This window comes from Dendropsophus ebraccatus, chromosome 5 (assembly GCF_027789765.1).
Source record: "Dendropsophus ebraccatus isolate aDenEbr1 chromosome 5, aDenEbr1.pat, whole genome shotgun sequence".
Lineage (NCBI taxonomy): Eukaryota > Metazoa > Chordata > Amphibia > Anura > Hylidae > Dendropsophus > Dendropsophus ebraccatus.
Genome location: NC_091458.1, coordinates 10,780,805 through 10,806,456, shown reverse-complemented (window position 1 = coordinate 10,806,456; position 25,652 = coordinate 10,780,805). Strand labels below are relative to the sequence as shown.

The window sequence follows — 25,652 nt, the reverse complement described above, 5'->3', positions numbered from 1 at the left end:
GCTACCCCCCATAGTCCTGGGGATAGGAGCATTATACAGGACCCTCTGCTCCGGAGATCACTGCTTCACCCCATAGTCCTGGGGATAGGAGCATTATACAGGACCCTCTGCTCCGGAGATCACTGCTACAGCCCATAGTCCTGGGGATAGGAGCATTATACAGGACCCTCTCCTCCGGAGATCACTGCTACTGTCCATAGTCCTGGGGATAGGAGCATTATACAGGACCCTCTGCTCCGGAGATCACTGCTACACCCCATAGTCCTGGGGATAGGAGCATTATACAGGACCCTCTGCTCCGGAGATCACTGCTACACCCCATAGTCCTGGGGATAGGAGCATTATACAGGACCCTCTGCTCCGGAGATCACTGCTACACCCCATAGTCCTGGGGATAGGAGCATTATACAGGACCCTCTGCTCCAAAGATCAATGCTACACCCCATAGTCCTGGGGATAGGAGCATTATACAGTACCCTCTCCTCCGGAGATCACCGCTACACCTCATAGTCCTGGGGATAGGAGCATTATACAGGACCCTCTGCTCCGGAGATCACTGCTACACCCCATAGTCCTGGGGATAGGAGCATTATACAGGACCCTCTGCTCCGGAGATCACTGCTACACCCCATAGTCCTGGGGATAGGAGCATTATATAGGACCCTCTCCTCCGGAGATCACTGCTACACCCCATAGTCCTGGGGATAGAAGCATTATACAGGACCCTCTGCTCCGGAGATCACTGCTACACCCCATAGTCCTGGGGATAGGAGCATTATACAGGACCCTCTCCTCCGGAGATCACTGCTACACCCCATAGTCCTGGGGATAGGAGCATTATACAGGACCCTCTGCTCCAAAGATCAATGCTACACCCCATAGTCCTGGGGATAGGAGCATTATACAGGACCCTCTCCTCCGGAGATCACTGCTACACCTCATAGTCCTGGGGATAGGAGCATTATACAGGACCCTCTGCTCCGGAGATCACTGCTACACCCCATAGTACTGGGGATAGGAGCATTATACAGGACCCTCTGCTCCGGAGATCACTGCTACACCCCATAGTCCTGGGGATAGGAGCATTATATAGGACCCTCTGCTCCGGAGATCACTGCTACACCCCATAGTCCTGGGGATAGGAGCATTATACAGGACCCTCTGCTCCGGAGATCACTGCTACACCCCATAGTCCTGGGGATAGGAGCATTATACAGGACCCTCTGCTCCGGAGATCACTGCTACACCCCATAGTCCTGGGGATAGGAGCATTATACAGGACCCTCTGCTCCGGAGATCACTGCTACACCCCATAGTACTGGGGATAGGAGCATTATACAGGACCCTCTTCTCCGGAGATCACTGCTACATCCCATAGTCCTGGGGATAGGAGAATTATACAGGACCCTCTACTCCGGAGATCACTGCTACACCCCATAGTCCTGGGGATAGGAGCATTATACAGGACCCTCTGCTCCGGCAATCACTGCTACAGCCTATAGTCCTGGGGATAGGAGGACTATACAGGGTTTAGTTACTGGACATATCATTGGCGGGGATAGAGCATTCCTGTATGACCTAGGACATCATCTTTATTATAATACAAGATGTTTCCTCATCTTCTGTAGATCAGTGATATTACCCATAATGCACCAAGATACCCTCCTAATACTGGAGCTCGGAAGAAGTATTGACCATCAATAGTCCTGTCATCTGCTCTTCACATCCGGCTCCTTGTTTGCTCAGTAAATTATATTCATATATGATTTGCGTCTTTCCAGCTTTTTTATTTTTTTCTTCTCTTCTTCAGACAATTGATTTCCCAGCAACCTAGAGGAGAAACAGAATTGGCAGTGTTAGTGACTGTATTGTAAGGATCGTGTCCTGACCTCAGATCAGTCAGTGAATGGTCGGTCCTGAGGATGGGATCTGTACAATCTCCAGACCTAGTGACATTGGGGATTTATTAATTCAGTGACTCCCATTTCTTGGAGGTCACATGACCAGTGGTGCAGCTTTCCTAACTTATTTCTCTATATAAACCTGGTGAGGAGATTTGTTCCAGTCCTATACAGTGAGGAGTATAACACAACCTGAAGAAGAGGTTTGGCTTCTGATCTCTATATCTGGACTCTATACTTGGTGCGGGTGAGATGGAGCAGGCCTCCAGGTGACGTATACCAAGGCCTTTACAGAGGGGCTGCTTGTATCTTATTGCTGTTATATCAAAACCCCTTCCTGATATGAGACGCAAGGGCAAGCTCCACGATGTATGAACCATTGGCTGCTATTATCCATTGTTGCTGATGTGGCTGTGTCCTTACATGGGGGGCAGAACTTACACAATACTGAGCAGGGGGGCAGCATTTACACTATGGGGGGGCCCGGGCCTCCCACACACTTCACTTTGTGAAAAGCCTGGTATACAGACAGTGCCCTCCTCCCCCCTGCACTGTCTGTGGACCGGGCTGCAGAATCCCCCCCCTCCCTCCACAATGGACCGGCCCCCTCCTCAGCAGCTCCCAGGCTCGTGCAGAGCTGGTGACTTCCGGCCTGTGTGCTCTTCCAGGTGACAGGAAGATGCAGCGGGCCTCTCTCCTCTCTCCTGCCTCCCCCTCTCCTCTCTCCTGCCTCCCCCTCTCCTCTCTCCTGCCTCCCCCCTCCCCCTCTCTCCTCCCTCCCTCCTTTCATCTCACAAACTTCTCTGGCTGCCGTCGTCTCTGCTGCAAGGTCGGAATATGAGGGGGAGGGGCGGAGCCGCTGTGTGAGGAGCACTGAAGACTTAATGGGCCTTGGAGCTTCCCTGCATAGAGTGTGTGAGTGAGTGTGAGTGTGTGTGTGAGAGAGAGAGTGTGTGCCCCCATCCTGGGATAGTATATAAATCTGCTACTGCTGAACCAGTCCCTACCGTACTGACAACTCTGCTCTGCTGTGCCTGCCCAATGTAACCGACAACTTGGCTCTGCTGAGCCTGCCCAATGTAACCGACAACTTGGCTCTGCTGAGCCTGCCCAATGTAACCGACAACTCGGCCATCCTGATGGCGGCCCTGGATAAGATTAGATACAGGACATCAGCACACAGTATTAAATATGATAAGACTAGATACGCAGCACAGCAGACAGTATCACACATAATATGATTAGATACATGGCTCAGCAGACAATATCACACAGTATAGGATTAGATACAGAGGTCAGTAGAGAGTATCACACATGGTAAGAAGTAGATATATGGCTAAGAATAAAGTATGGCACACAATAGGATTAGATACAGAAGTTAAAAAGACAGTGTCACACATGATAGGATTGGATACATGGCTCAGTAGACAGTATAACACATGATAGGATTAGATACATGGCTCAGGCCTGTATACATCTCTTATACTTACTGTAGTTCCTCTATCCTGCAGTCTGGACTGGACAGAGCTTCCACCAAGTCACTGAAGTGAGGACCAGATAGACGGTTACCAAACAGGACAAGTATCTTCAGGGAGGGGTTATTCCTTATTACAGAGGCCAACTGGGGGCAGGAAGTGTTCGGTAGTCCATTACTACCCAATCTGTAATAATAATAATAATAATATGGGATGTGGGTGATGCGTCCACAGAGCGTTAGTATAAAATCTGTAGATTGTGAATGTGCAGAGAAAATGCTGTTAGTAACATCCATAAATGTCATCACTAGAAGCCGCCTCTTGTGTGTGTGGTGGATTTCAGGAATGGCGGCAGCTATATGATATGTCCGCTGACACCAGATCCATGCTCTACACATACACAATCCCTCACTAATGGTCTCACTTTATGGCGTGTAATAAATCAGGGATTATTGCAATACCCGGAATCTACAAGACTCATAAAGCAGATGGAGGATCTGGTGTCACCTGAGCCGCTGAGAACTCTCCTTCCTTCTCTATCTTTTGTAGCTGTCAGTCTGTGGCCCCCAGGGCCCCCATTCACTGGTCTGGTCATTAAGCGGAGGATTTCTGTATAATTTGTGCTGATGAGAATCTTTATTCCTCATTTTTACATGGCGCAATATTGGGATAATACAATGTAGAAGAAGACAGCGAGGTACAGACAGGGTGTAGTAATCCAGGGGTGCTAGGTGAAACTTGCAAGGACAAGTGTTGCAGTACCTTTGCCCACCCTTGGTCCCAGCACATGCCATTAAAGGTCTAGGTGTAGTCACTGGTGTCCCTCATGGTGTAGTGTATCAGAGTGAGCACAAGGTTCAGGTTCTTAACCCCTTGCCGCAAAATGACGTTTGGGGAACGTCATGTTAAGTAGGTAGTTAATGCAACATGACGTTCCCCAAACGTCATGTTGTTCCTGCCTCCCCCCGCTGTCGGTAAGTGAGATTGGGCAGCGGGAGGAGGCAGTATCACACCACATCCTCCCGCTGCCTCTGCCCGGAGGGGAGCCGCGCTCCCCCCGGGCAGTTAACCCCATAAACGCTGCGGTCGATGCAACCGCAGCGTCTATGGGGGAGATGTCATGTTTGATGTTAATCAGGCAGCGGGAGGAGGCTGCAGCACGTTGCCTCCTCCCGCCACCAATGTCACTGTGTCCCCCGGCTCCCGTACCGGAGATCGCCGCTATCAACGTTATAATGGCAATCTCCGGTACCGGCGCCGCCGACCGCTTTCATCTCCCCCCACCGTGAATCCACGGTGGGGGGAGATGAAAATGTAATAATCAGACCCCAGATCAGCACCCCTAGTGCCCTGATCACTAACCCGCTCCCTCCCCGGGCGGCCATCAAATCCAAGATGGCGCCCCCATGGAAATGAAAAAATGATCAAAGCCCCATGCTCTCCGCCACCGGAGGTAGCGGAGAGCATGGGGCAGTGATCGGGGACCCCCCTGTGGTGTCCCGGAACAGGCGATCGGCGGTATATACTATATACCGCTGATCACCTGTTCCCAGTGCTGCTGGCACTTTTTATCCCCTGTCACCATAAATCATTGGTGACAGGGAATAAAAAGTGTTACAGTGTCGCCCTTCCCCATATACTCACCGGATCCACGGAGGTCCGTCCTCCTCGACGTCCTGACTGCTTCTGAGGTGCGCATGGGCGCCAAAAGCAGCCAGCTCTGAAAATTTAAAGTGACAGAGACCAATTTGGTCTCTGTCACTAAACTATGATTACTGTGATAGAAAATATTACAGTAATAAAACACACACTTTTTATTATAGTAATAATTGCAGTTTACTCCCAAATTACCCCTAACCCCCCCAGATTACCCGTAACCACCGCACGTTGCCCATAACCGCCCCAGGTTGTCCGTAATCACGCCAGATTGCGCGTAACCACCGCACGTTGCCTGTAACAACCGTACATTGCCCGTAAACCACCGCACGTTGCCCGTAATCACGCCAGATTGCCCGTAACAACCGCACATTGCCCCTAACCGCCCCAGGTTGCATATAATCACAACAGATTACCCGTAACCACCCCAGGTTGCCCGTAATCACGCCAGATTACACGTAACCACCGCACGTTGCCCGTAACCACCGCACGTTGCCCGTAATCACGCCAGATTGCACGTAACAACAGCACGTTGCTCAGAAACTTCTTTGGAAAAATCTGCACTGAAAATGCTAATTGGCGCTCCTTCCATTCTGAGCCCGGCTGGGTGCCCATACAGTGGTTTATACCCACATATGGGGTACCGTTCTACTCAGGAGAACCTGCGTTACAGATTTTGGCATGCAGCTTCTCCCCTGTTCCTAGTGAAATTGAGAAATTTCAAACTAAACGAACATATTATTGGAAAAATTCTAGTTTTTCAATTTTACTGTCTATTTTGAATACTTTCCTCTAATACCTGTGGGGTCAAAATGGTCACCACACACCAAGATGAATTATTCGAGGGGTGTACTTTCCAAAATGGGGTGACTTTTGGGGGGGGGTCTCTTCTGCGGAGACTACAGGGGCTCTGCAAACACACCTGGCGCTCAGAAACTACTTCAGCAAAATCTGAACTGAAAATGCTAATTGGCGCTCCTTTCCTTCTGAGACCGGCTGTGTGCCCATACAGTGGTTTACAAAGGATTCAGGAGAACCTGCGTTACAAATTTTGCTTTTGAAAATGAGAAACTTTAATCTAAACGTATATATTATTGGAAAATTTTAATTTTCCATTTTTTTACGGCCTAATTGTGAATACTTTCCTCCAGCCCCTATAGGGTTAAAATGCTCATTATACCCCTAGATTAATTCTTTAAGGTGTCTAGTTTCCAAAATGGGGTCACTTATGGGGGTTTCCAGTATACAAGCCTCCTAAATCCATTTAAAAAAAGAACTGGTCCCTAAAAACAAAAAATCAGTTTTGGAAATTTTCACAAAATGTGATAATTTGCTAATAAATTTCTAAGCCCCATAACACCCTAAAAAAGTAAAATATGTTTCCCAAATTATGCCAGAATAAAGAGGACATATTGATAATGTGATTTAGTAACTAATTTATGTGCTATGACTTCCTTTTTTAGAAGCAGAGAATTTCAGAAGTTCATAAAATGCAAAATTTTCAAATTTTTCATGATATTTTAATGTTTTTCACAAAAAATACACAAAGTAGTGACCAAATTTTGCCACTAATATAAATTGCCATATGTGATGAAAAAACTATCTCAGAATCGCTAGCATACGTTAAAGCATCACTGAGCTATAAGCGCATAAAGTGAGACAGGTCAGATTTTGAAAAATGAGCCTGGTCATTAAGGCCAAAACAGGCTTTAGAGGCAAGGGGTTAAACAAGTGAACAACTTTACAGGGGCAAGTTCTTAAAGCACATTGTAGTTCTTAGGGTCCTATTACAAAAAACAATTTTTAACGATTAACGACTAATTATAAACGATAGCAAACAAGATTGTTTATCTTTAACATGAAACTGGAACTGGAGCGAACGAATGTGGAAGTAGAGCGAACGATTAGCAAACAATTAATGAATGATTAACGATAATTTTAGGTTCAGCTCTAAATCAACGATCAATGACATATGAACAATTTTTTGATCGTTGCCTGCAATTACACATAACGACTATCGGTTAAATTTGAACAACGATTTTTCGCACAATAATCGTCCCATGTAATAGAGCCCTTAGTGACAGTAGCTTAGACCTGAGAAGTGTACTTGGGTGGTAAAAGTCTCTTAGAAGTTTTTGAGGTAGACATGTCCAGGCATGATGGGAGTTTAGGAACAGCTGGAGGGCCTGAGTTTGACACCTATGGTTTAGAATATACAGCTTCTTGCCGGAAGAGTGTCTGATCCAGGAAAAGAGGTCCCGGACTAGGACATCCAGGTGGAGCCAATCTCTCAAGATTACCCAAGAAGATCAAGTAGAATTCAATGGGGGACTTCAACCTTCAATGTAATGCTAAACGAACACGCTGGGTATATTCCATTTTAGTTGGGCGGACTTCCTGGCGAAAGCTTGAAGAGAGAGATAATCCCCCCAGACGTAGACTGGTTAGATCCCCTGTCAAGGTTTAGCAGGCCATAGAAACTGGTGAAGAAATCAGGAGCACAGCTGGTTGCACACACTATGCTAGACTAGTCCCAGAATCTTGACAGGCTTGGGCACCTGTCCATGAGGGCCAGGCCCTGTAGGAACTCTCTGAAACAACCGCTAGTCAGGAACACACAGCAGACTACAGTCAAACTCCCTGACTAATCCCCCACCTGGAACTAGCAGGGAGTTTTATACAGGGAGCTGGGACTAGTCTTCCATTGGTGGAGGAGAACTTGTGGTTACTCGATGTCTCATAGGCTGCAACCTTTCAGAACAAGCCTCTGATAGGCTGAGGGAGTGGGACATGGCTGGCAATCAAGCATTATGTACCCCAACATATGAATATTAACCCCCTTGGTCTTCAGTGTGCTGGCTGAAATACAAGACAAGGCAAGTACTTTGTGGCCAAACAATAAAAGTGCAGCTGTAGTAAGGTATAGAATAGCCCAATACAAAATACCTACAGTACCGACTGAACTAAAGGAGAACCCAGCAGTGGCACATGGGTTGCGGGACACTGCAAGGGGAGCAGAGGTTACAAGATACATGAGGTAGGAGTCCTTCCCATAGGATCTTATAATCTATAGGGAAAAGGGAGTAGATACAGAGCTCAACAGAGAGTATCACACATGATAGGATTAGATACAGGAGCTGAGCAGATATTATCAAACATGATAGGATTAGATACAAGATTTCAGCATAACAGGATTAGATATGCATCACAGCAGATAGTATCACACATGACAGGATTAGATACACAGCGCGGCAGACAGCATCACACATGATAGGATTAAATACAGAGTTGTTTAGAAAGTATCACACATTGGATAAGATACACATCTTAGCAGACAGTATCACACATAAGTAGTGATGAGCGAGCATGCTGGTCCGAGCTTGGTACTTGATCGAGTATTAGGGTGCTCGATGGTACTCGTTACTCTTGCGATACTCGAGAAGATCTCATTATCCATTTCCTGTAAGTTTGGGCGCTATTTCTCAGCCAATAAACATGCAGGAGACTCTTTGGTACATCCTGCGATCACGTGGGACCCATACATGTCGATACCAGCGATTGGTTGGCCAGATCAGATGACCCTGCCATATAAAACGCGCGGCCGCCGAGGCTCGGCTCACATGCATGCTGGAAGAGAATAGGGACAGAGCTGCTGCTGGTCAGGGAGAGCGTTAGGGAGGGAATTAGCGTTCCAGTAGGCAGGGATACTATATACAGAACCAAACAGCCCTTGTAAGGGCTTCAAATCGGTTTTTAATACTATTACTCCAGACTGCTGGCTGGGACTTGCAGTGCAGCTACCATAATTTCAGCAGCACATGGTGGTGACCGGCTGCTGGCAGAAAGGGGGCATTAGGTGTTGCATACAGACCCCTAAGAAGTGCTCAGTATGATTTTGTGGCTGGTGGTCCTGCTGTACTACATTGTATTGCTGGGATTTGTAGTACACCTGCATAGAACTTCACTGCTCATTGTATTGGGGTGTCACAGAGTGTATATAGATGCAGCCACCACTAGATTGTATCTTACAGGCCCTCAAAAACTATTGGGACCACAAGTATATTTCCAGATTTCTGTCTTTCTTACTTAAGCCATATCTAAGCTCACTACTGCTTGCACAGTGTAAAGGGGGTGTCACTGAATGCAAACACCCAGTAACCTAGTTTGCTGTCACTGAATGCAAACACCCAGTAACCTTGTTTGCTGTCACTGAATGCAAACACCCAGTAACCTTGTTTGCTGTCAATGAATGGAAACACCCAGTAACCTAGTTTGCTGTCACTGAATGGAAACACCCAGTAACCTTGTTTGCTGTCACTGATTGAAAACACCCAGTAGCCTTGTTTAATGTCAATGAATGGAAACACAGTAACCTTGCTTGCTGTCACTAAATGGAAACACCCAGTAACCTTGTTTGCTGTCAATGAATGGAAACACCCAGTACTCTTGTTTGCTGTCAATAAGTGGAAACACCCAGTAACTTTATTTGTTGTTAATGAATGGAAACACCCAGTAACCTTTTTTGCTGTCACTGATTGAAAACACCCAGTAGCCTTGTTTGCTGTCACTGAATGGAGGGGTAGTTCATAAGCTACCTGTGTTTTAATGGTTCCCTGTGTCCTCACTGCCAAGCTGTGTCAGGCTGAGTGTTTGGGTGGTCCCTATGCCTACCTCTGTTTTAACCAGGCTGTTGCCCAGAATTTGCCATAATGGTGCCATTAGGCAACCTCAGAGGCATGCATACATGCTGCCCCTGCTGTTTCCTGTCCATTTCCGTTGTGTTTCCATCATTTTCTGAGGTTGACAGGTTTTCACACGACCTTCCCTCTACTGAACCTCTACCGAAGTCTCTTGCAAAAAAGCTCCAGTTTCCCATTGACTGCAATGGGATTCGTTACTTGAAACAAGCACTCGAGTATCGGGAGATATTCGTCTCGAGTAACGAGCACCCGAGCATTTTAGTACTCGCTCATCACTACACATAAGATACACATCTTAGCAAATAGCATAAAAAATGCAAAGATTACCATTGTATTGTCACTTATGTTGCTAAATTTTTTTATTATTTTTTTTTCAAAAATGTAATAATTTTAAATTTTAAAATAATTTTAAATTCTAAAATAATATTAAGTTATAAAAATTATAAAATAATTAAAAAATTTAATAACAAAGTTTTAGAAAAAGAATGCCAAGATTAGGTACATTGCTCTGCAGACAGTATCAAACATAATATGATTAGATATATGGCCTGTACACATGTTGTATACTCACACCAGTTCCTCTATGCTGCAGTCTGGACTGGACAGAGCCTCCGCCAAGTCACCGAAGTGAGGACCGGACAGATGGTTCATAGTCAGGACAAGTATCTTCAGGGAGGGCTTATTCCTTATTACAGATGCCAACTGGGGGCAGGAAGTGTCAGATAACTGATTATCAGTCAGTCTGTAATAATAAGAAGATGAGATGTGGGTGACGCGACCAAAACATCAGCTAGAAAGCATAGGCAGTGAGAAGTGGTCTGTGGTCCCCACCTGCAGAACCCTCCTTTATTGAGTCTGGTGGATCTGGTTGGGTCTTGCTAACCTTGCTAATTTTCATTCCATTCAATTCCATTTCCACAACAGCAGGTGAAATTGATTGTCAATCAGTGTTGCTTCCTAAAGGTGCGTTTACACGAAAAGATAATTGGCCCGATCGTACGATTAACGATGTCGGAGTAGCGATTTTTTTTTCATAACGATCAGCGTTTAGACGGTACGATATATCGTGCGATTGTTTTGTGATCGCTTAAGTCTATCTCACACATTGGTTAAATCGGCGAACGACTGTTTACACGTAACGATCTGTGAATTTTTTGTGAACGACGATTTGAGAACATGTTGAAAGATCAAAATGAACGATTTCTCGTTCGTCGTTCGATCGTTCGCTGCGTTTACACGTACGATTATCGTTCGAATTCGATCGTTATCGTGCAAATTTGCACGATAATCGTTACGTGTAAGCGCACCTTAAGTGGACAGTTTGATTTATGCTACGTTTACACAGAGCGATAATTCGCCCAAACGATCGTTTAACGATTTTAAAGCAACAATTTGGTTTTTATAACGATCAGCGTTTAGACGTATAAATCGTTAGAAAAATCGTAAGAAAATTCGTAAGAAAAATCGTTTATGCGATCATTTTTAAGATTCAGCGATAATCGGCTTGTGTAAACACAGTGAATGATCAAGCGACTAGCAAGATATTGTTCATCTTGGTCTTTCAACATGTTCTCAAATCGTCATTGGTCGCTCGCTAAAAATTTGCAGATCGCTTTGTGTAAACAGTCTTTCAAAAATTCACCCTATGTGAGATGGGCTTAGACGATCTTAAAAACGATCACAATAATGATTTTTCTAACGATTATGCTAACAATTTATTCTTCTAAACGCTTATCGTTATAAAAACCAAATTGTTGCTTCAAAATCGTTAAACGATCGATTGGGCAAATTATTGCTTTGTGTAAGCGGACCACTCCACTCACCCTGGCATGACCAGCAGCCTGCACTGCCCTGCTCACCACAGCTTCACCTGCAGCCTTCACTGCCCCTCTCGCCGCAGCATCACCAGCAACCTGCACAGCCCTTGACCCCCCCTTCAGGACCCTCAACATGTGCCGCCCAATAAAAACCCACTTACCACAGCCACTAGAGCTGGACCACTGACCCCTTGCAACGCTAGCAACGCCCCTCCACACTGCCGATGGTGACCCAGGCTCCTACTTATTAACTTCTGCATGCCCAGCAACAGCCTCTGCACCCCCCCCCCACCCCATTTAGCTGGAGCTGGTGGTAGACTCACACAACCTCTCCAGACCTGTGGGCCCAGCGACCGCCCCTTCATCTCCTCCAGAAGTCACTGCTGCTGTTTCCTCTCCTCATGCAGATCCTGGGCCCTGCAACTGCACGCCCACCGGCACTGAAGCACCTACGTCACTGAGGCCTCCTGAACACCTGCTCTGCCCCTGTCACCATGATCCTCCTCTTAACCGGATGTACTGGGGTGGGGCTAGCTCCCCCCGTCCCGTGATCTGACCCTACCACCAGACCCTTCTGGTGCCACGACTCCGGTCTCGTGCAACCAGCGGGTCCCCAGGCTCCCCTCTCACTGCTGGCTGGACCTCTGCAGCCTCTGTTCACCTGCTCACTGGTGCGGGCCATGGGGATGCTGACCGGGAGCCCCGCTGAGGGCTCCAATGCGCAAGCTGAGCTCTGCGAGCACCCGGCACATCAGCCCTCAGAGAAACCATCTCTTCTCCTGCTCCGTGACGTGGGGTGGGGCGGTCAACCGGGATTCCCCTGGTACCTCCCTCCCTAGCTGCTGTCGGGGATTCATTCTGACCTCTATACTGCTGAGCCAACATCACTCAGGGCACTAGAGAGGCTCCGCCTGCGGCACTGGGGAGGAGGGGGATCCATCAGGACTCAAATGGACTGGAGGGCGGGAGCAGCGAGCACACACCCACTCACCAATAATGGAAAAGTGTGGAATCCACAGCTCCAATGTGGTAAAAAATTGTAGAAACTTTATTCCATATCATGTACAAACGCACATGATGCATTTCGGAATAACATTCCTTAATCATGGCAATCACACAGTCCAAATTCACAGGTTTATATATCGAAGAGGATATTCAACAATGAAAGCAGACACACCCCCTAGGGGTAGAGCAATGGTCATCAGCTGATTGAAACAAGTCACAAGACGCACCCACTCACCTACCTCACTGGATAGAGCTGCAGCCAGCGGTGAAGCCCCCTGCAGGAGCCATCTCCCGAACCTGCCGCAGTATGAGTTAGCAATGAGGTAACTGCACGCACACGACTGGTAACTGCTGCGACTGACTGGCCCACTTCCTTAAATCACCTCCACCAGCTCCCTCCACTTTCCTCTGAAGACCCTCCTCCTCTATTCCTGCCATAACCACTATTAACCCATACTCAACCCCCTTTAGCTGCACTATTCTCCCCTAGTCATGTGCCCCTCCTCATACTGCGTTGCTCCGGGGCTCAGCATACAGTATCACACATGAGGAGATTAGATACTGGGCTCAGCAGATATTGTCACACATGATAGGATTGGATACATGGCTCAGTCCTGTACATACTGTATCTCTTATACTCACATTAGTTCTTCGATCCTGCACTCTGAACTGGACAGAGCTTCCAACAGATCACTGTAGTGAGGATCAGAAAGACGGTTGCCAGACAGACCAAGTCTCTTCAGGGATCGGTTATTCCTTATTACAGATGCCAACACGGTGTCTGCTAGATTATTACGATCCAATCTGTAAAAAGATGATGAGATGTGGGTGACGCATCCAAAGAGTGTTATCATAAAATCTGTAGATTGTGAATTTTGAGAAAAATGTCCCTGGTTGTTAGTAACATCCATAAATGTCATCACTAGAAGCCACCTCTTGTGTGTGGTGGATGTCAGGAATGAAGGAAGCTATATGATATGTCCACTGACATCATATCCCTGCTCTACACATACACCATCCCTCACTGATGTCTTCTCTTCATGGCATGTCATTTAGCAGCGTCTCCAGAAACAATTAAATAAATATACTGGAGCGGAAACTTAGGAAAACCTGAGGTCCTTAGTGCACATTGTGATTCTATTGTGTCCAACATGTTGCATCCATGGCAGCTGCTCCTGGACATTTATTTATTGGATATTTAAGGGTCTAAAGATAGAGAAAAAAAAAAGTATATATTTGTGCTTTGTATATATTTGTTGATGAAAAGGAAAAAAACACAATGACATCATGGTTTTTGGGTTTCATTATTGAATTATACTGTGCGATATAGATGACATTACCACTGTGTGTTGGGGGTCAGTACAATTGGGACTTATTCCCACGTATGGAAGGCTAAGCCCTGCAATAGACAATATGATGCCGGGAGCGAGGAAAGTGTTTGATTTTACGCGGAACTGTAATGAAGCAGCCGCATGGCTGTGTCTTTACAGTGCCGTAAAAAATTCAAACACTTTCCCTGCTCTGGGCATCTTATTGATACATAATGCCAGGCAGGGATAATGCCATGAACAGTCCATTGCAGGGCTTACCCATCCATACGTTCTGTGTTTCATGGAACATGGGAATAAGCCCTTACCATATGTCCCAACAATCCCGGATCTGGCCAGGACACTCCTGATTTTTGGGTGCTTTCCTTCTGCCCCTGGATGGTCTCCATATGTGCAACATCCTAGTTCAGTTCTGTAAATTATCTCACAGAGGTTTAGCTCATTGTCGAGCTGGGATATTTATTCTAAATATGCACAGAGGAAACGCATGGGGCATTTCTTCCTGATTGTAAAACACATCAAAGCTTAAATCACCTGCCTCCCTCTTCATGCTTTTATACTTTTCTCCATATAGGGGGCGCTATAAGATGACATATGGAATATTGTGGATCCTCATTTATATATATATATATATATATATACAGGATCCCCAGTCTACTCCTCAGCCTTTTCCTCAATAGCATTACCATATGAATCTGACCCCATCTACTCCATTATAGGAGCCATACTAACATACTTGAAATAAAAGGATAATAAATGTATCAGATATTTCTCAGAACATTAATATCACAGAAGTATAACATAAAATTAGTCATTTACCTCAGATCCTGCAGGTTATGTAAAGATGGTGCAAGTCTCTCTAATCCTTCAGGGTCTAATGAACAGTCAGATAGATTGAGTTCTTCTATATTTCTGTAGGTTCCCATGATGAATGATAACACTGTGCAGTCTAGAGCCGACATGTGAACACCAGAAAGGTCTAATCTTCTATATGATTGTAATGATTCCTGCACTAGAGGTTTATTCCGGGACTCATACAGATAGTAGAATGTCCTAAGGAGATGTCGCTTCTTGTTGTCACTCTCTTCCAGTCTCTGATCTTTTAGAATGAAGTTGTGCAGCCAAGTGATGACATCTCTGGAGGCCTGAGCCGCTTGTGTGTCCAGGTATCCAGTTAGTAACGACCTGGTGGAGGCGTCTGATAGACCACACAGGAAACGGAGGAACATCTCACCACGTCCATCAGGATAGGATTGGGCTCTATTTAGTGATTCCTGTAACTTCTCAGGAGAATAATCAGCATAATGCACCAAGGCAGAGAAGAACTCCTGAACAGTGAGATGTAAGAAGGAATAGGTCACAGGTTCCTCCGATTCCATCAGAAAACTTGATAAGAGCTTTGACTTATTGTCCACATGGAAAGATCTCAGATCTCGATCATCAAATATAATCATGTGATTCATGACTCCATATTCTGCCATCCATCCGATGGACTGCAGGACCTTCTGAGCGTCACTTTTCTCCAGGCTGTGATTGGTCAGGATGTTGGCGACAAATATGGCAAAGAGCTGGGTGACTGTTTTGGGTAATAATGATGGCGGCTGATCACTACTTGTTGTCTGGAAGCTCCTGGATAACACTGTACAGATGATCCAGCAGTAGGACGGGAGGTAACAGAACGTGTACAATGTGTCATTCTGCTTCACATAAGTAAAAGCCTTTTCTGCCAGTTCAGGGTCGGAGAAGAAATTCTCAAAGTACGTCTGTCGTTCTTCTGGAAAAAACCCGGTGATCTCTACTATTCTCTGGAAAACATCACAATCAATTGATGCCAGTCTGGTGGGGCGACTGGTCATCAGGACAGAACAACCATTAAGAAGAGACTTTCTCACCAAACTAACCACAATCTGACCCCAATGTCCGCGCTCTCTAGGATTAGAGAACAAGTGACCGGATGTGAAATCCATTGTATGATTGCTTTCATCTAATCCATCAAATATGAAGAGAAGTTTCTCTGGATCTCGTAAGATGTTCTCAATCTGCGGCTCCAGATACGGGTATTGTTGGAGGATAATGGTCTCCAGACTGACCTCATCCAGTCTGTTCAGCTCCCGGAATTTGAAGAAGAAGACAAAGGAGAATCTTTGATAGAGATCGCCCCTCACCCAGTCATAGACAAACTTCTGCATCAGTGTGGTCTTCCCTACACCCGGCACTCCGCTCACCATTACTATATGGGGCACATCTTTGGATCGGTGACACCAGCGGAACATCTTGTTGGGGGAAATCCGCTGTAAGTTATTTTGGGTTTTCTTTAAGTATTCCTCATGTTTTACCCCGGTCTCTATGAGCTCATTCCCAGAGCGCTTCCTAAACTGATCAGTGGAGACAATGGCGAGGTTCACATAACGTGTCCACAATGAGAAGCTTTCCTCTTCCTGGTTACATCTTGGAGGTTTGTTCTCTATAAGTTTCTCAGTCTTTTCGTATAAATGTTTCTTGTGACGGTTCTGGACATCTGTAGAGAATAGGAAGAGAAAGGTCAAATATAAAAAGCTGAAATATTACAGAATATATTGTCCTGCACGTTAATTAGACTGGTGCCGTGCACGGGAAGTGACACCATTTTCTTCATATGCATCACTTAAAGCCAATGTATCTGATGGTACATTCGCTTTAAGGCTGCTGTAGAGACCTATCGACACCTCTGCAACATGTACTTCATCTATTTCAATGTCACAGTGTAATGAGTTAAATGACTTACACCAACAGGATCGCTTGTGTCAGCAGCAGCAGGTATTTACTGCACATAGCAGCATATACTCTTTGTATTTACCCTTTCACATCATCCAACATATATAGCCATATGCTGGACATGAAGGGGATAATCACCAATTTTACAATAACTCCACATCATCTCATTTAGTGATGTAGCACTGCCTCACCGCTTTGGGACTCCCGCTGGATTCCTGGATCTTCTCCAGGGACATCATGACCCAACTGATGGATTGCCCTCTCAGCCAGCCAGTGACTGGGATGGGAAACTGTTCCAGTCTCTGATTGGCTGAGCTGGCAATCCATCAGCTGGGTCGAGCATTTTTCCCCAAGTCATGACTCAAGTTCAGGTGGTGGTCTGGGAGCCTGTGACACAGCACTTTGTGGGCACAGAGAAAGGTAAGTAGCGATTGTTTATTATGCTCCCCCACCTGCTGGGAAAGCTTCAATTTTGCCAGAGTTCTCCTTTAAATAAAAATAATCAGATACATAATATAAATGAAGTAAGTCCTTACTTTCCACTGCTCAGGTTCAGACAAATGGCATCCTATCTAGCTTCTCTTTCAGTCAGAAATGGAACTCCACTAGGGTGTCCTCTTTGCTATTTTAATTAAACACCTGGCATTAATTCCCTTGTATTTTAACAAAAATAAAATCTTTTACTGGGTAGCAACTCAGTACACAGAATTCAACGGTGCCAATCTTTACAAAGAACTTGGGGGGTGACAGGTGAAGCAGGATCGGTGCTTGTAGTAGTAGGTGCTTTGTAGTAAGAAGAAATAGAAGATGCCAGATGCCAATGTAGTAAGTGTGCTCTGCCAGAACAGGTGTAGAAGAAGAAGAAGTGGAAGAGAATACTCGTACTCACGGATGCCTATACAGGATACCCATCCTAATTGGGTAATACGAGACTCAGTCATCGGTTATCTGGGTGTAGCAGACTCCTGAGGTTTCCCAGTCGTCCTGCGCTGCGCAGTAGAATACATACACTTTTCTTATGGTAGCTTTGTCCTACTGGGGTCAGTTCCTATGGCTTCAAGTAACTGCCCTGCATGTTTTAGAGAGGTTCCTGGCATGGGCGAGGTGATCCCTGTTTGGCTTTTCTCCCTTGGTAGCACCACATAGATGTTCATTGCTGTCTTGTCTCCCTGTCAGGGATCCTGGCCTTTAGCAGATACTACTTGGTTTTTGCTTCCTCCCACACTGGAAACTAGGTCTAGACTGACCTTTTCCTCCTACCAAGAACTAACTCCTCCTACAGGTGCAATCTAAACCCTCCTGTCAGTGTTGGGGGCTGTGTGCATGTGAAGAAAGAGAATAGGAGAGAAAGCACCTGCACCTGTGAGTGGTCAGCAAACATCACATGGTACATAACAGATAACCCTTTGACTCCTTCAGCTGTGTGACAAGCACAAACACCAAACAATTGTGACACCTAGTGGGGAAAAACATGACATTACATTTGCCACCTGTGTAAACCTGAAAGAGCGACTTACTAGGTGCAATAGTTAGCACCCTGTGCTGGGACACCGCACCTACTCCTATACGTGTCACAACTGCAAGTTTCCTTCCCCTCTACTCCCCAAGAATACACCTAATTTGGCCACCTTTCCAAATAAAAATTTTACTTCTCCAAAACCAAGGCCTTCCTCTCTGATGGTGAAGCCCGCCAGGTATTCCCATTCAAATGGAAGCCTGATTCCATTAAATATCTCGGTAGTCATGTCCCTAAGTATTTCACTCAGTTGGTTAATTGAACCACCAGTCTCTCTTCGACAGGACAGTGGGGCACTTCGGGCGCTACTCCTCCAAGATGCAACTGTCGTTCAAAAGGGTCAATGCAGTCCTCGAGCAAGTTGAAAGATGAGGCACTCACCAATCCATAAATATTTGGAAGTTTATTTCAATGCATACAGGAATACAGGACACTGTCAAGTGAGTGAGTCAGTAGCGAAATTAGAGGGGGGCAAAGGGGGCGTTCCCTCCCGGGCCCACCAAGGCTGGGGGTCCCCGGGCCGGTTCCCCCCAGTACACTTAAGGGCCGCAGAGGCCGGATGTTTATTAGGCCGCTCTGCCACTTTAAGGCTGCCCGGAAGTAGCGGCCGCTGCGCTCAGGGCAGACACTGGAACTTCCTGTCTGTGTGTCTGCTCACTCTATACCAGGGCAGCAGAAACACAGACAGGGCCCCCTCCTCACAGCCCGGGCCCCTCCCCAGCTCCCTCACTACCTCCTTCGGCTGCTTCCTGCTCTCCTGGATGTCGGGACAGAAGAAGAGGAGGGGCCCAGAGTCTGACTGTGAGGAGAAGATCAGTGAGCTGCAACATATGGCCCCCTCAGAGCTTCCCTGCAATTACAGTAAGTGCTGTGTGTCCTGGGTGCATGTGATGTGTGTGTCTCTGGGTGCATGGGATGTGTGTGTCCTGGATGCATGGGATGTGTCCGTGTCCTGGGTGCATGGGATGTGTCCGTGTCCTGGGTGCATGGGATGTGTGTGTGTCCTGGAAGGGAGGGCGAAACGGGCGCAGTATAGTGCAGCCCGTACATGACAGGGTGGGCAGGAAGGGGTTAAGCTAGAGGAGCTGGCTGCTAGCATAGTTGCTATAGTAAAGGGCAGCAGCCATTCAGAAGTGCGGGGCTTTATGAATGGGCCAATAGGGGTAGTGTCAGGAGCGTGGGGGGAGTGCCATAGCTGGGGGGTAGAAATAGGTCAGGGGGAGGGGTTACCTCATTCTGCAGCGTCCGGACCTGAGACAGCAGGGAGCACCATGTCACGTCCAGCCGGCGCTTCAGATTCCTTCCTAGCATCCCTCAGGGATGCTGCGGCACGTCATGGGGCCAACTGGCTGCAGGAGCAGCTCACACAAGCCATCCAGGAGGCGGGGGTAGGTCCGGGTACCGGGGGGGGCCGACCGCCCGCACGCCGCCGGCGCCCGCCGGAGCGGCTCAGTCCGGATGCGCCCCGCCGCTCCCGGCGTGTAGGGAGCCCTCCACAGTACCCTCAAGCCCCCTCTGACCAGCCTGCAGCTCCTGGGCCTGAGAGGGAGGCTGGGAGGAATCCCTCAGCACGTCGGGCTTCCGGCCGGCGGGGGGGGGGCTCCTCCTGCTCCCTCCTCCTCCTCTGTGCCGGCGTCATCATCCGGAGCAGTTGCGGCTGGCCCTTCACAGCAGCGCCAGCAGGGGGCAGCCCGGCACGTGAATCGCAGGGAGACTGGCTCCCAGAAGCAGCACAGGCAGGGGAGGCGGGGCTTAGCCCGTCCACGTGATCCCACCTCCCCTGTGCCTGTTCCTGACAGCCGGGGGGTTAATATTCCGCCCCTATCAACTGTGCCTGCACGAGGGGGGGCTCACAGACCTGCAGCCCGTACACAGCAAGGACGACTTCCTACAGCCCGCTCTCCTGTCACCGACCGCCCAACAATGCAGGCGCACTCGACGTCGGGAATATCTTGGGGCCCGAATCTGATGAGAGCCTGGAAGAGGGCGAAGTTTCGCCCAGCACCGTCCCGTTGCTGGATTCCACGGTCGCGGCTGTTCCGGCGCCTGTCCAGAGTCAGCCTGGTGAGTCTCTCCCTGTGTCTGTGTCTTCTGTCTTGTCTTCTGCTGTTTCTGGGATGAGTGCAAGTGGTGTGGTGAGAAGTCAGGGGGTAGTGAGTGGGGGTCTGTTTCCAGGTGTGAGTGAGGCAGTGGTTCAGTTTTTGGCGAGCATGCGTGAATTGGTGCAGAATGCTAACCCTCAAGCTAACTCGGTAGTATCTGGGGGGAGTGCGCAAGCGATTTCTGGCGCGCCGGTCGTTGTTGGTACGCAAGCGGTGTCCGGGGCGCAGGCAGTGTCTGGTGCGCAAGCGGCGTCTGACGGGCAAGCGGTGTCTGGTACGCGAGCAGCGCCGGGGGCGCAGGTGTTGGATAGTACGCAGGCAGGTCCTGTTGCTCAGGCGACTTCGGGGCAGGCGGTGTCCGGTCAAGCGACACCGGCTTCCGCGTGGCTCGGGGGTAGTACTGTACCGGGCCCGGCGGTTTCGCTGGCGCCCGCGGCTTCAACCATAGGAGCGGATTCTTCACTTCGGCTGGATGATTCAGCCAGGGGTGAAGTTTATGTTTGCTTTGATGGCCCCTTGGGGGCTCACCTAAAGCAAGAAGTCCGCGAAAAAATATGGCGCGATGAATATGTAGAAATATTCTCCCTTCTCCCATTGGAGAAGTTTAATATCGACAAGGGCAAGGCTGACGAAAGCAAAAAGGAGGAGGAGGAGAAGCGTCGGTATCGTTTGATACCTCGCACGTTCTCCAATTGGTTGCAGGCTTTCGCCATCCTCGCTAGTGTCGTTGGGGAAAGGGCCCCTCAGAATTGCTCGGCTCTGTTTTGCTACATGGATTCGATAGGCGAAGCCTATCGAGTCTATGGGGGCATTGCTTGGCTGAGATACGACGAACAGTTTCGGCAACGGAAAGCTGTTCGGCCGTCGCTGCGCTGGGACCATAAAGATATTGCTTTATGGATGCGGCTCATGGCGGCGGCACGTGCGCCGCCCCAGCCGTTTCGTTGGGGGACCGGGGGATCGGCCACTTCGGCCGGGAACTCGGTCTCTCAGCGTCCAGGGTGTTGCTGGCAATTTAATGAGGGCCGATGCCGCTTCAACGCAGACTGTAAATTCAAGCATGAATGCAGTATCTGCGGGGGTAATCACCCCCAGTCTCGCTGTTTCAAAAGACCAAAAGGGCGGTCCGCTGAGGCTTCGCGCAAGGGGTCGGACGCCGGTGAATCTCGAGGCGATGCTGCCTCATTTAAGTAGGTATCCCGACCGGTCGGCGGCCCGACTCTTGCGTGAAGGATTTCAGTTTGGTTTCCGGATCCCTTTCTCTCCCGGAGCGCCAATTTTCCGCCCACCAAACCTGAAGTCGGCCAGGGTGCGGCCTGACCTGGTGGGTGAAAAATTGGCGAAGGAGGTAGCCCTGGGGCGCATGGCGGGCCCATTCGTGGATCCGCCTTGGCCTCACCTGCGGGTTTCTCCTTTAGGTCTGGTTCCCAAAAAAGAGCCCAACAAGTTCCGGCTGATTCATCACCTGTCCTACCCCTCTGGTGATTCGGTCAATGATGGTATTGATCACGACGCTTGTTCGGTTTCATATGTCTCATTCGATCGGGCGGTTGCTTGGGTGCGGCGGTGCGGACCAGGGTCACTAATGGCCAAAACGGACATTGAGGCGGCTTTCAGGTTGTTACCGGTGCATCCGGAATGTTTCCACTTGTTGGGCTGTGTGTGGGACGGGCAGTATTATGTGGACTGTTGCTTACCGATGGGGTGCTCGATTTCTTGTGCTTACTTCGAGGCGTTTAGCACGTTTGTCGAGTGGGTCGTGCGCGAGGAGTCGGGTTTGCAGTCTGTCCTGCATTACCTGGACGATTTCTTGTGCGTCGGCCCGGCAGGGTCTACTGTGTGTTCTGTTCTGCTGCATACAGTCGAACGAGTGGCGGCTAGGTTCGGCATTCCATTGGCGCCGGACAAAACCGAGGGCCCGGCGACAGTTGTTTGTTTTTTGGGCATCGAGATTGACTCGGTCGCAATGGAGTGCCGCCTACCCATGGATAAGCTGCGGGATTTGAGAACGGTGGTGGGCTATTTTTTGGGATTGCGCAAAGTGCGCTTGCGCCAGCTTCAGTCCTTGTTGGGCAAATTTAATTTTGCCTGCCGCATCATGCCGATGGGGCGCATATTTTGCCGCCGCTTGGCCTCCGCGACGGCGGGCGTCCGTTCACCTCTTCATTTTATCCGCTTAACAGCTAATCATCGCGCTGATCTACAGGTGTGGTCAGAGTTTTTGGAGCGTTATAATGGCCGCTCGATGTGGATGGATGATTGGGTAGAGAATGCGGATATTGAGCTGTTCACGGATGCGTCAGGTTCCGTCGGTTTTGGTGCTTACTTTGCGGGAGAATGGTTTGCAGGGGAGTGGCCTCAGGTTTGGCGTGAGGGTGGCTTCCGTCGGAACCTAACTTTGCTTGAGCTGTTCCCGATCGTGGCGGCTGTGGAAGTGTGGGGACCTCGTTTTCGCAGCAAGAAGGTTCGTTTTTGCTGTGATAACCTCTCCGTAGTCCAGGCGATCAATAGCTTGTCTGCCTCCTCCCCGCCCGTTGTTAACTTGTTGCGCCATCTGGTCTTGCGTGGGCTTGAGTTGAATGCGTGGCTTTCTGCTCGTCACCTGCCGGGTGTTCAGAACTCCATTGCTGATTCGCTTTCTCGTTCACAGTGGGATCGTTTCCGCGAGTTAGCCCCGGGAGCGGATCAGCAAGGGAGGACCTGTCCGGATTGCCTGTGGAGCATAGTCTCAGGAACGCCTTCTGTCTGATTGAGCGTGCGGTTGGCAGTTCTACATGGAAGGGTCGTGTGGTGGCATGGCAAGAGTGGTTGGGTTTCTGCGGTGCTGTGGGATCGGATGGTTTGAGTGGGGATCTTGTGCCGCTTCTGTTGATGTTTGTGGGAGATGCTTTTGGTGAAGGCACTTCGGTCTCCGGTTTAGTTCGAAAGCTTTCAGGTTTGTCTTATTGGTTTCGTTTGTTGGGGATGCATGATGTGACAAAGGACTTTGTTGTTCGGCAAGCGGTTGCTGGGTACAAGAAATCTAGCATGTCTCGAGATGATAGACGGCCTGTGTCTTTTGGTGTTCTGGTGAGTCTCATGGGCGTGTTGGACGACTTGTGTACGAATGGGTTTGAGAGTGCGTTATTTCGAGCCGCTTTTTCTTTGGCCTTCTTTGGGGCGTTTAGAATCAGCGAGCTGATCAGCCGGTCGTGTCTGTCTGACGATGGTATGTTGTGTGCGGATGTTTCATGGGCATGTGATCGGGTGTCTTGCTTGCTTCGCCGCTCCAAGACTGACCAGGCTGGGAGAGGTAAGACGGTGGTACTTTACCCGGTTGACGGCTCTCCCGCCTGCCCAGTCCGCTGCGTGGGTGATTACTTGGGATTGCGGCCCCCGGGGCGGGACGGCTCCTTGCTCGTCCATCAGGACGGCAGGGCTTTGTCCCGTTTTCAATTTATTGCGGTATTCCGACAAGGTCTGGAGCGGCTGGGCTTACCGTCCCGTGAGTTCGCCTCCCATTCCTTCCGGATTGGAGCGGCGACAGAGGCTGTCAGATGTGGTCTGGCTGATAGTGTGGTTCGGCGAATTGGACGGTGGGAATCTTCACGATTCCGTTCGTATGTTCGTCTGGATTCTCTGTGATAGCCTTAGGTTTACTTCCTTGTATTCGTGTGTGTTTTGTTTTTGTTTTTTGTTTTTTAGATGGTGCCTGCTTGGTGTGGATACTCGGTCACTCATATGTGCGTCGTGGGGCCCGGCGTGCTGACATTCGACCCGGGGGCCGGCAGTTAGGCTTCCCACGAAGTGAGGCACATATCCGATGGATCGGTATCGGGGGAATGTTGTGGCGGGGGGTTCTACCTGAGATTCACTTTTATGCCCGGTTAGACCGCGCCCCTGATGTTTTAGCATTGCATGTGGGAGGGAACGACTTGGGTGCCCGTTCCTCCAGGGACCTCATACGAGACATCAAATTTGATCTGCTTCGGCTGTGGTCCCTGTTCCCGGGTATCATTGTAGTATGGTCCGAGATGGCGGCGCGTTTTGAGTGGCGCCAAGCCCGGTCCGTGGATCGGCTCAATAGTGCTAGGGGGCGGGTCAATAGGGAAGTCTCCCGCTTCGTTGCGCGCAATGGTGGTATTGTAGTCCGGCACAGGGACTTCGAAGTCCCAAAATGGGGATTTATGGACGGGGATGGGGTTCACCTTAACGAGGTCGGCACGGACCTCTGGTCGTCTAATCTCCAAGATGGCATTGAGGCGGCATTGAGGGTTTGGAGGGACTCGCAACCCCAAGGAGTCGGGCTTGCTCGCAGTGGCGGAGGGGTGGTCACGGATGGCCCTGAGTGAGTTGGTTCAGGGGCCCATTTAAAGTGATGGGAAACCCCTGTTTTTTGTTATCTGCAGTTCGGTTTGGGATTTGGTGCAGGTGGTTACCGCTTAAGCGGTTATTCTGAGGTTCCATAGGAACCAGGTGGACAGCAGTACATGGCATATTTGCCATCCCTGAGCCGGCGCGGTGCGACTGGGGGTTCTATAGATTACACTTGTACTGCTTGGTTGGGCTATCCGTTACCTCCCCATGTTGTGGCTATGTTTACAAGATGCAATCAAAAGGTTTTATATATATAATGTTTACAGAGTTATTTATGTTTCTATTTAATAAAGAGGCTGCTGTGGCCAGTATTTTCCAACGTTACTTAGTGTGGTGTCCGTTATTGGGGTGGGGGTGAGTAAAAGGGAACTGTTAAAGTGAGGGGTAACGCGGGGTATGGGGTTTGGTTCTTCTACCCCGTAATCTGCCTTACCCGGGTCAAGGGAGGGCGAAACGGGCGCAGTATAGTGCAGCCCGTACATGACAGGGTGGGCAGGAAGGGGTTAAGCTAGAGGAGCTGGCTGCTAGCATAGTTGCTATAGTAAAGGGCAGCAGCCATTCAGAAGTGCGGGGCTTTATGAATGGGCCAATAGGGGTAGTGTCAGGAGCGTGGGGGGAGTGCCATAGCTGGGGGGTAGAAATAGGTCAGGGGGAGGGGTTACCTCATTCTGCAGCGTCCGGACCTGAGACAGCCCGCCCGCCCGCCCTATTGCTTTTGCTTGGCCGGTGGTGTGGGGCTCGTTCCTGATCATCGTCGCGGCAGCCCGCGGAGGGGTGGTCACGGATGGCCCTGAGTGAGTTGGTTCAGGGGCCCATTTAAAGTGATGGGAAACCCCTGTTTTTTGTTATCTGCAGTTCGGTTTGGGATTTGGTGCAGGTGGTTACCGCTTAAGCGGTTATTCTGAGGTTCCATAGGAACCAGGTGGACAGCAGTACATGGCATATTTGCCATCCCTGAGCCGGCGCGGTGCGACTGGGGGTTCTATAGATTACACTTGTACTGCTTGGTTGGGCTATCCGTTACCTCCCCATGTTGTGGCTA

General features: G+C 49.0%; 1 protein-coding gene across 1 annotated transcript in view; it reads right to left on the bottom strand.

Annotated features, from left to right (window-relative positions):
- Positions 1-1,574: 1,574 nt before the first annotated feature.
- The window catches only part of LOC138792262 (NACHT, LRR and PYD domains-containing protein 3-like), a 43,533-nt gene continuing 19,455 nt past the window's right edge, over positions 1,575-25,652 (bottom strand). Inside the window, exons 5-9 of the mRNA XM_069969475.1 lie at positions 14,702-16,400; positions 13,197-13,358; positions 10,304-10,474; positions 3,392-3,562; positions 1,575-1,830 (exon numbers count right to left, since the gene is read on the bottom strand). Coding sequence (XP_069825576.1) covers positions 1,743-1,830; positions 3,392-3,562; positions 10,304-10,474; positions 13,197-13,358; positions 14,702-16,400 — 2,291 coding nt within the window. The 3' untranslated portion in view covers positions 1,575-1,742. The remainder of the gene's footprint in view (positions 1,831-3,391; positions 3,563-10,303; positions 10,475-13,196; positions 13,359-14,701; positions 16,401-25,652) is intronic.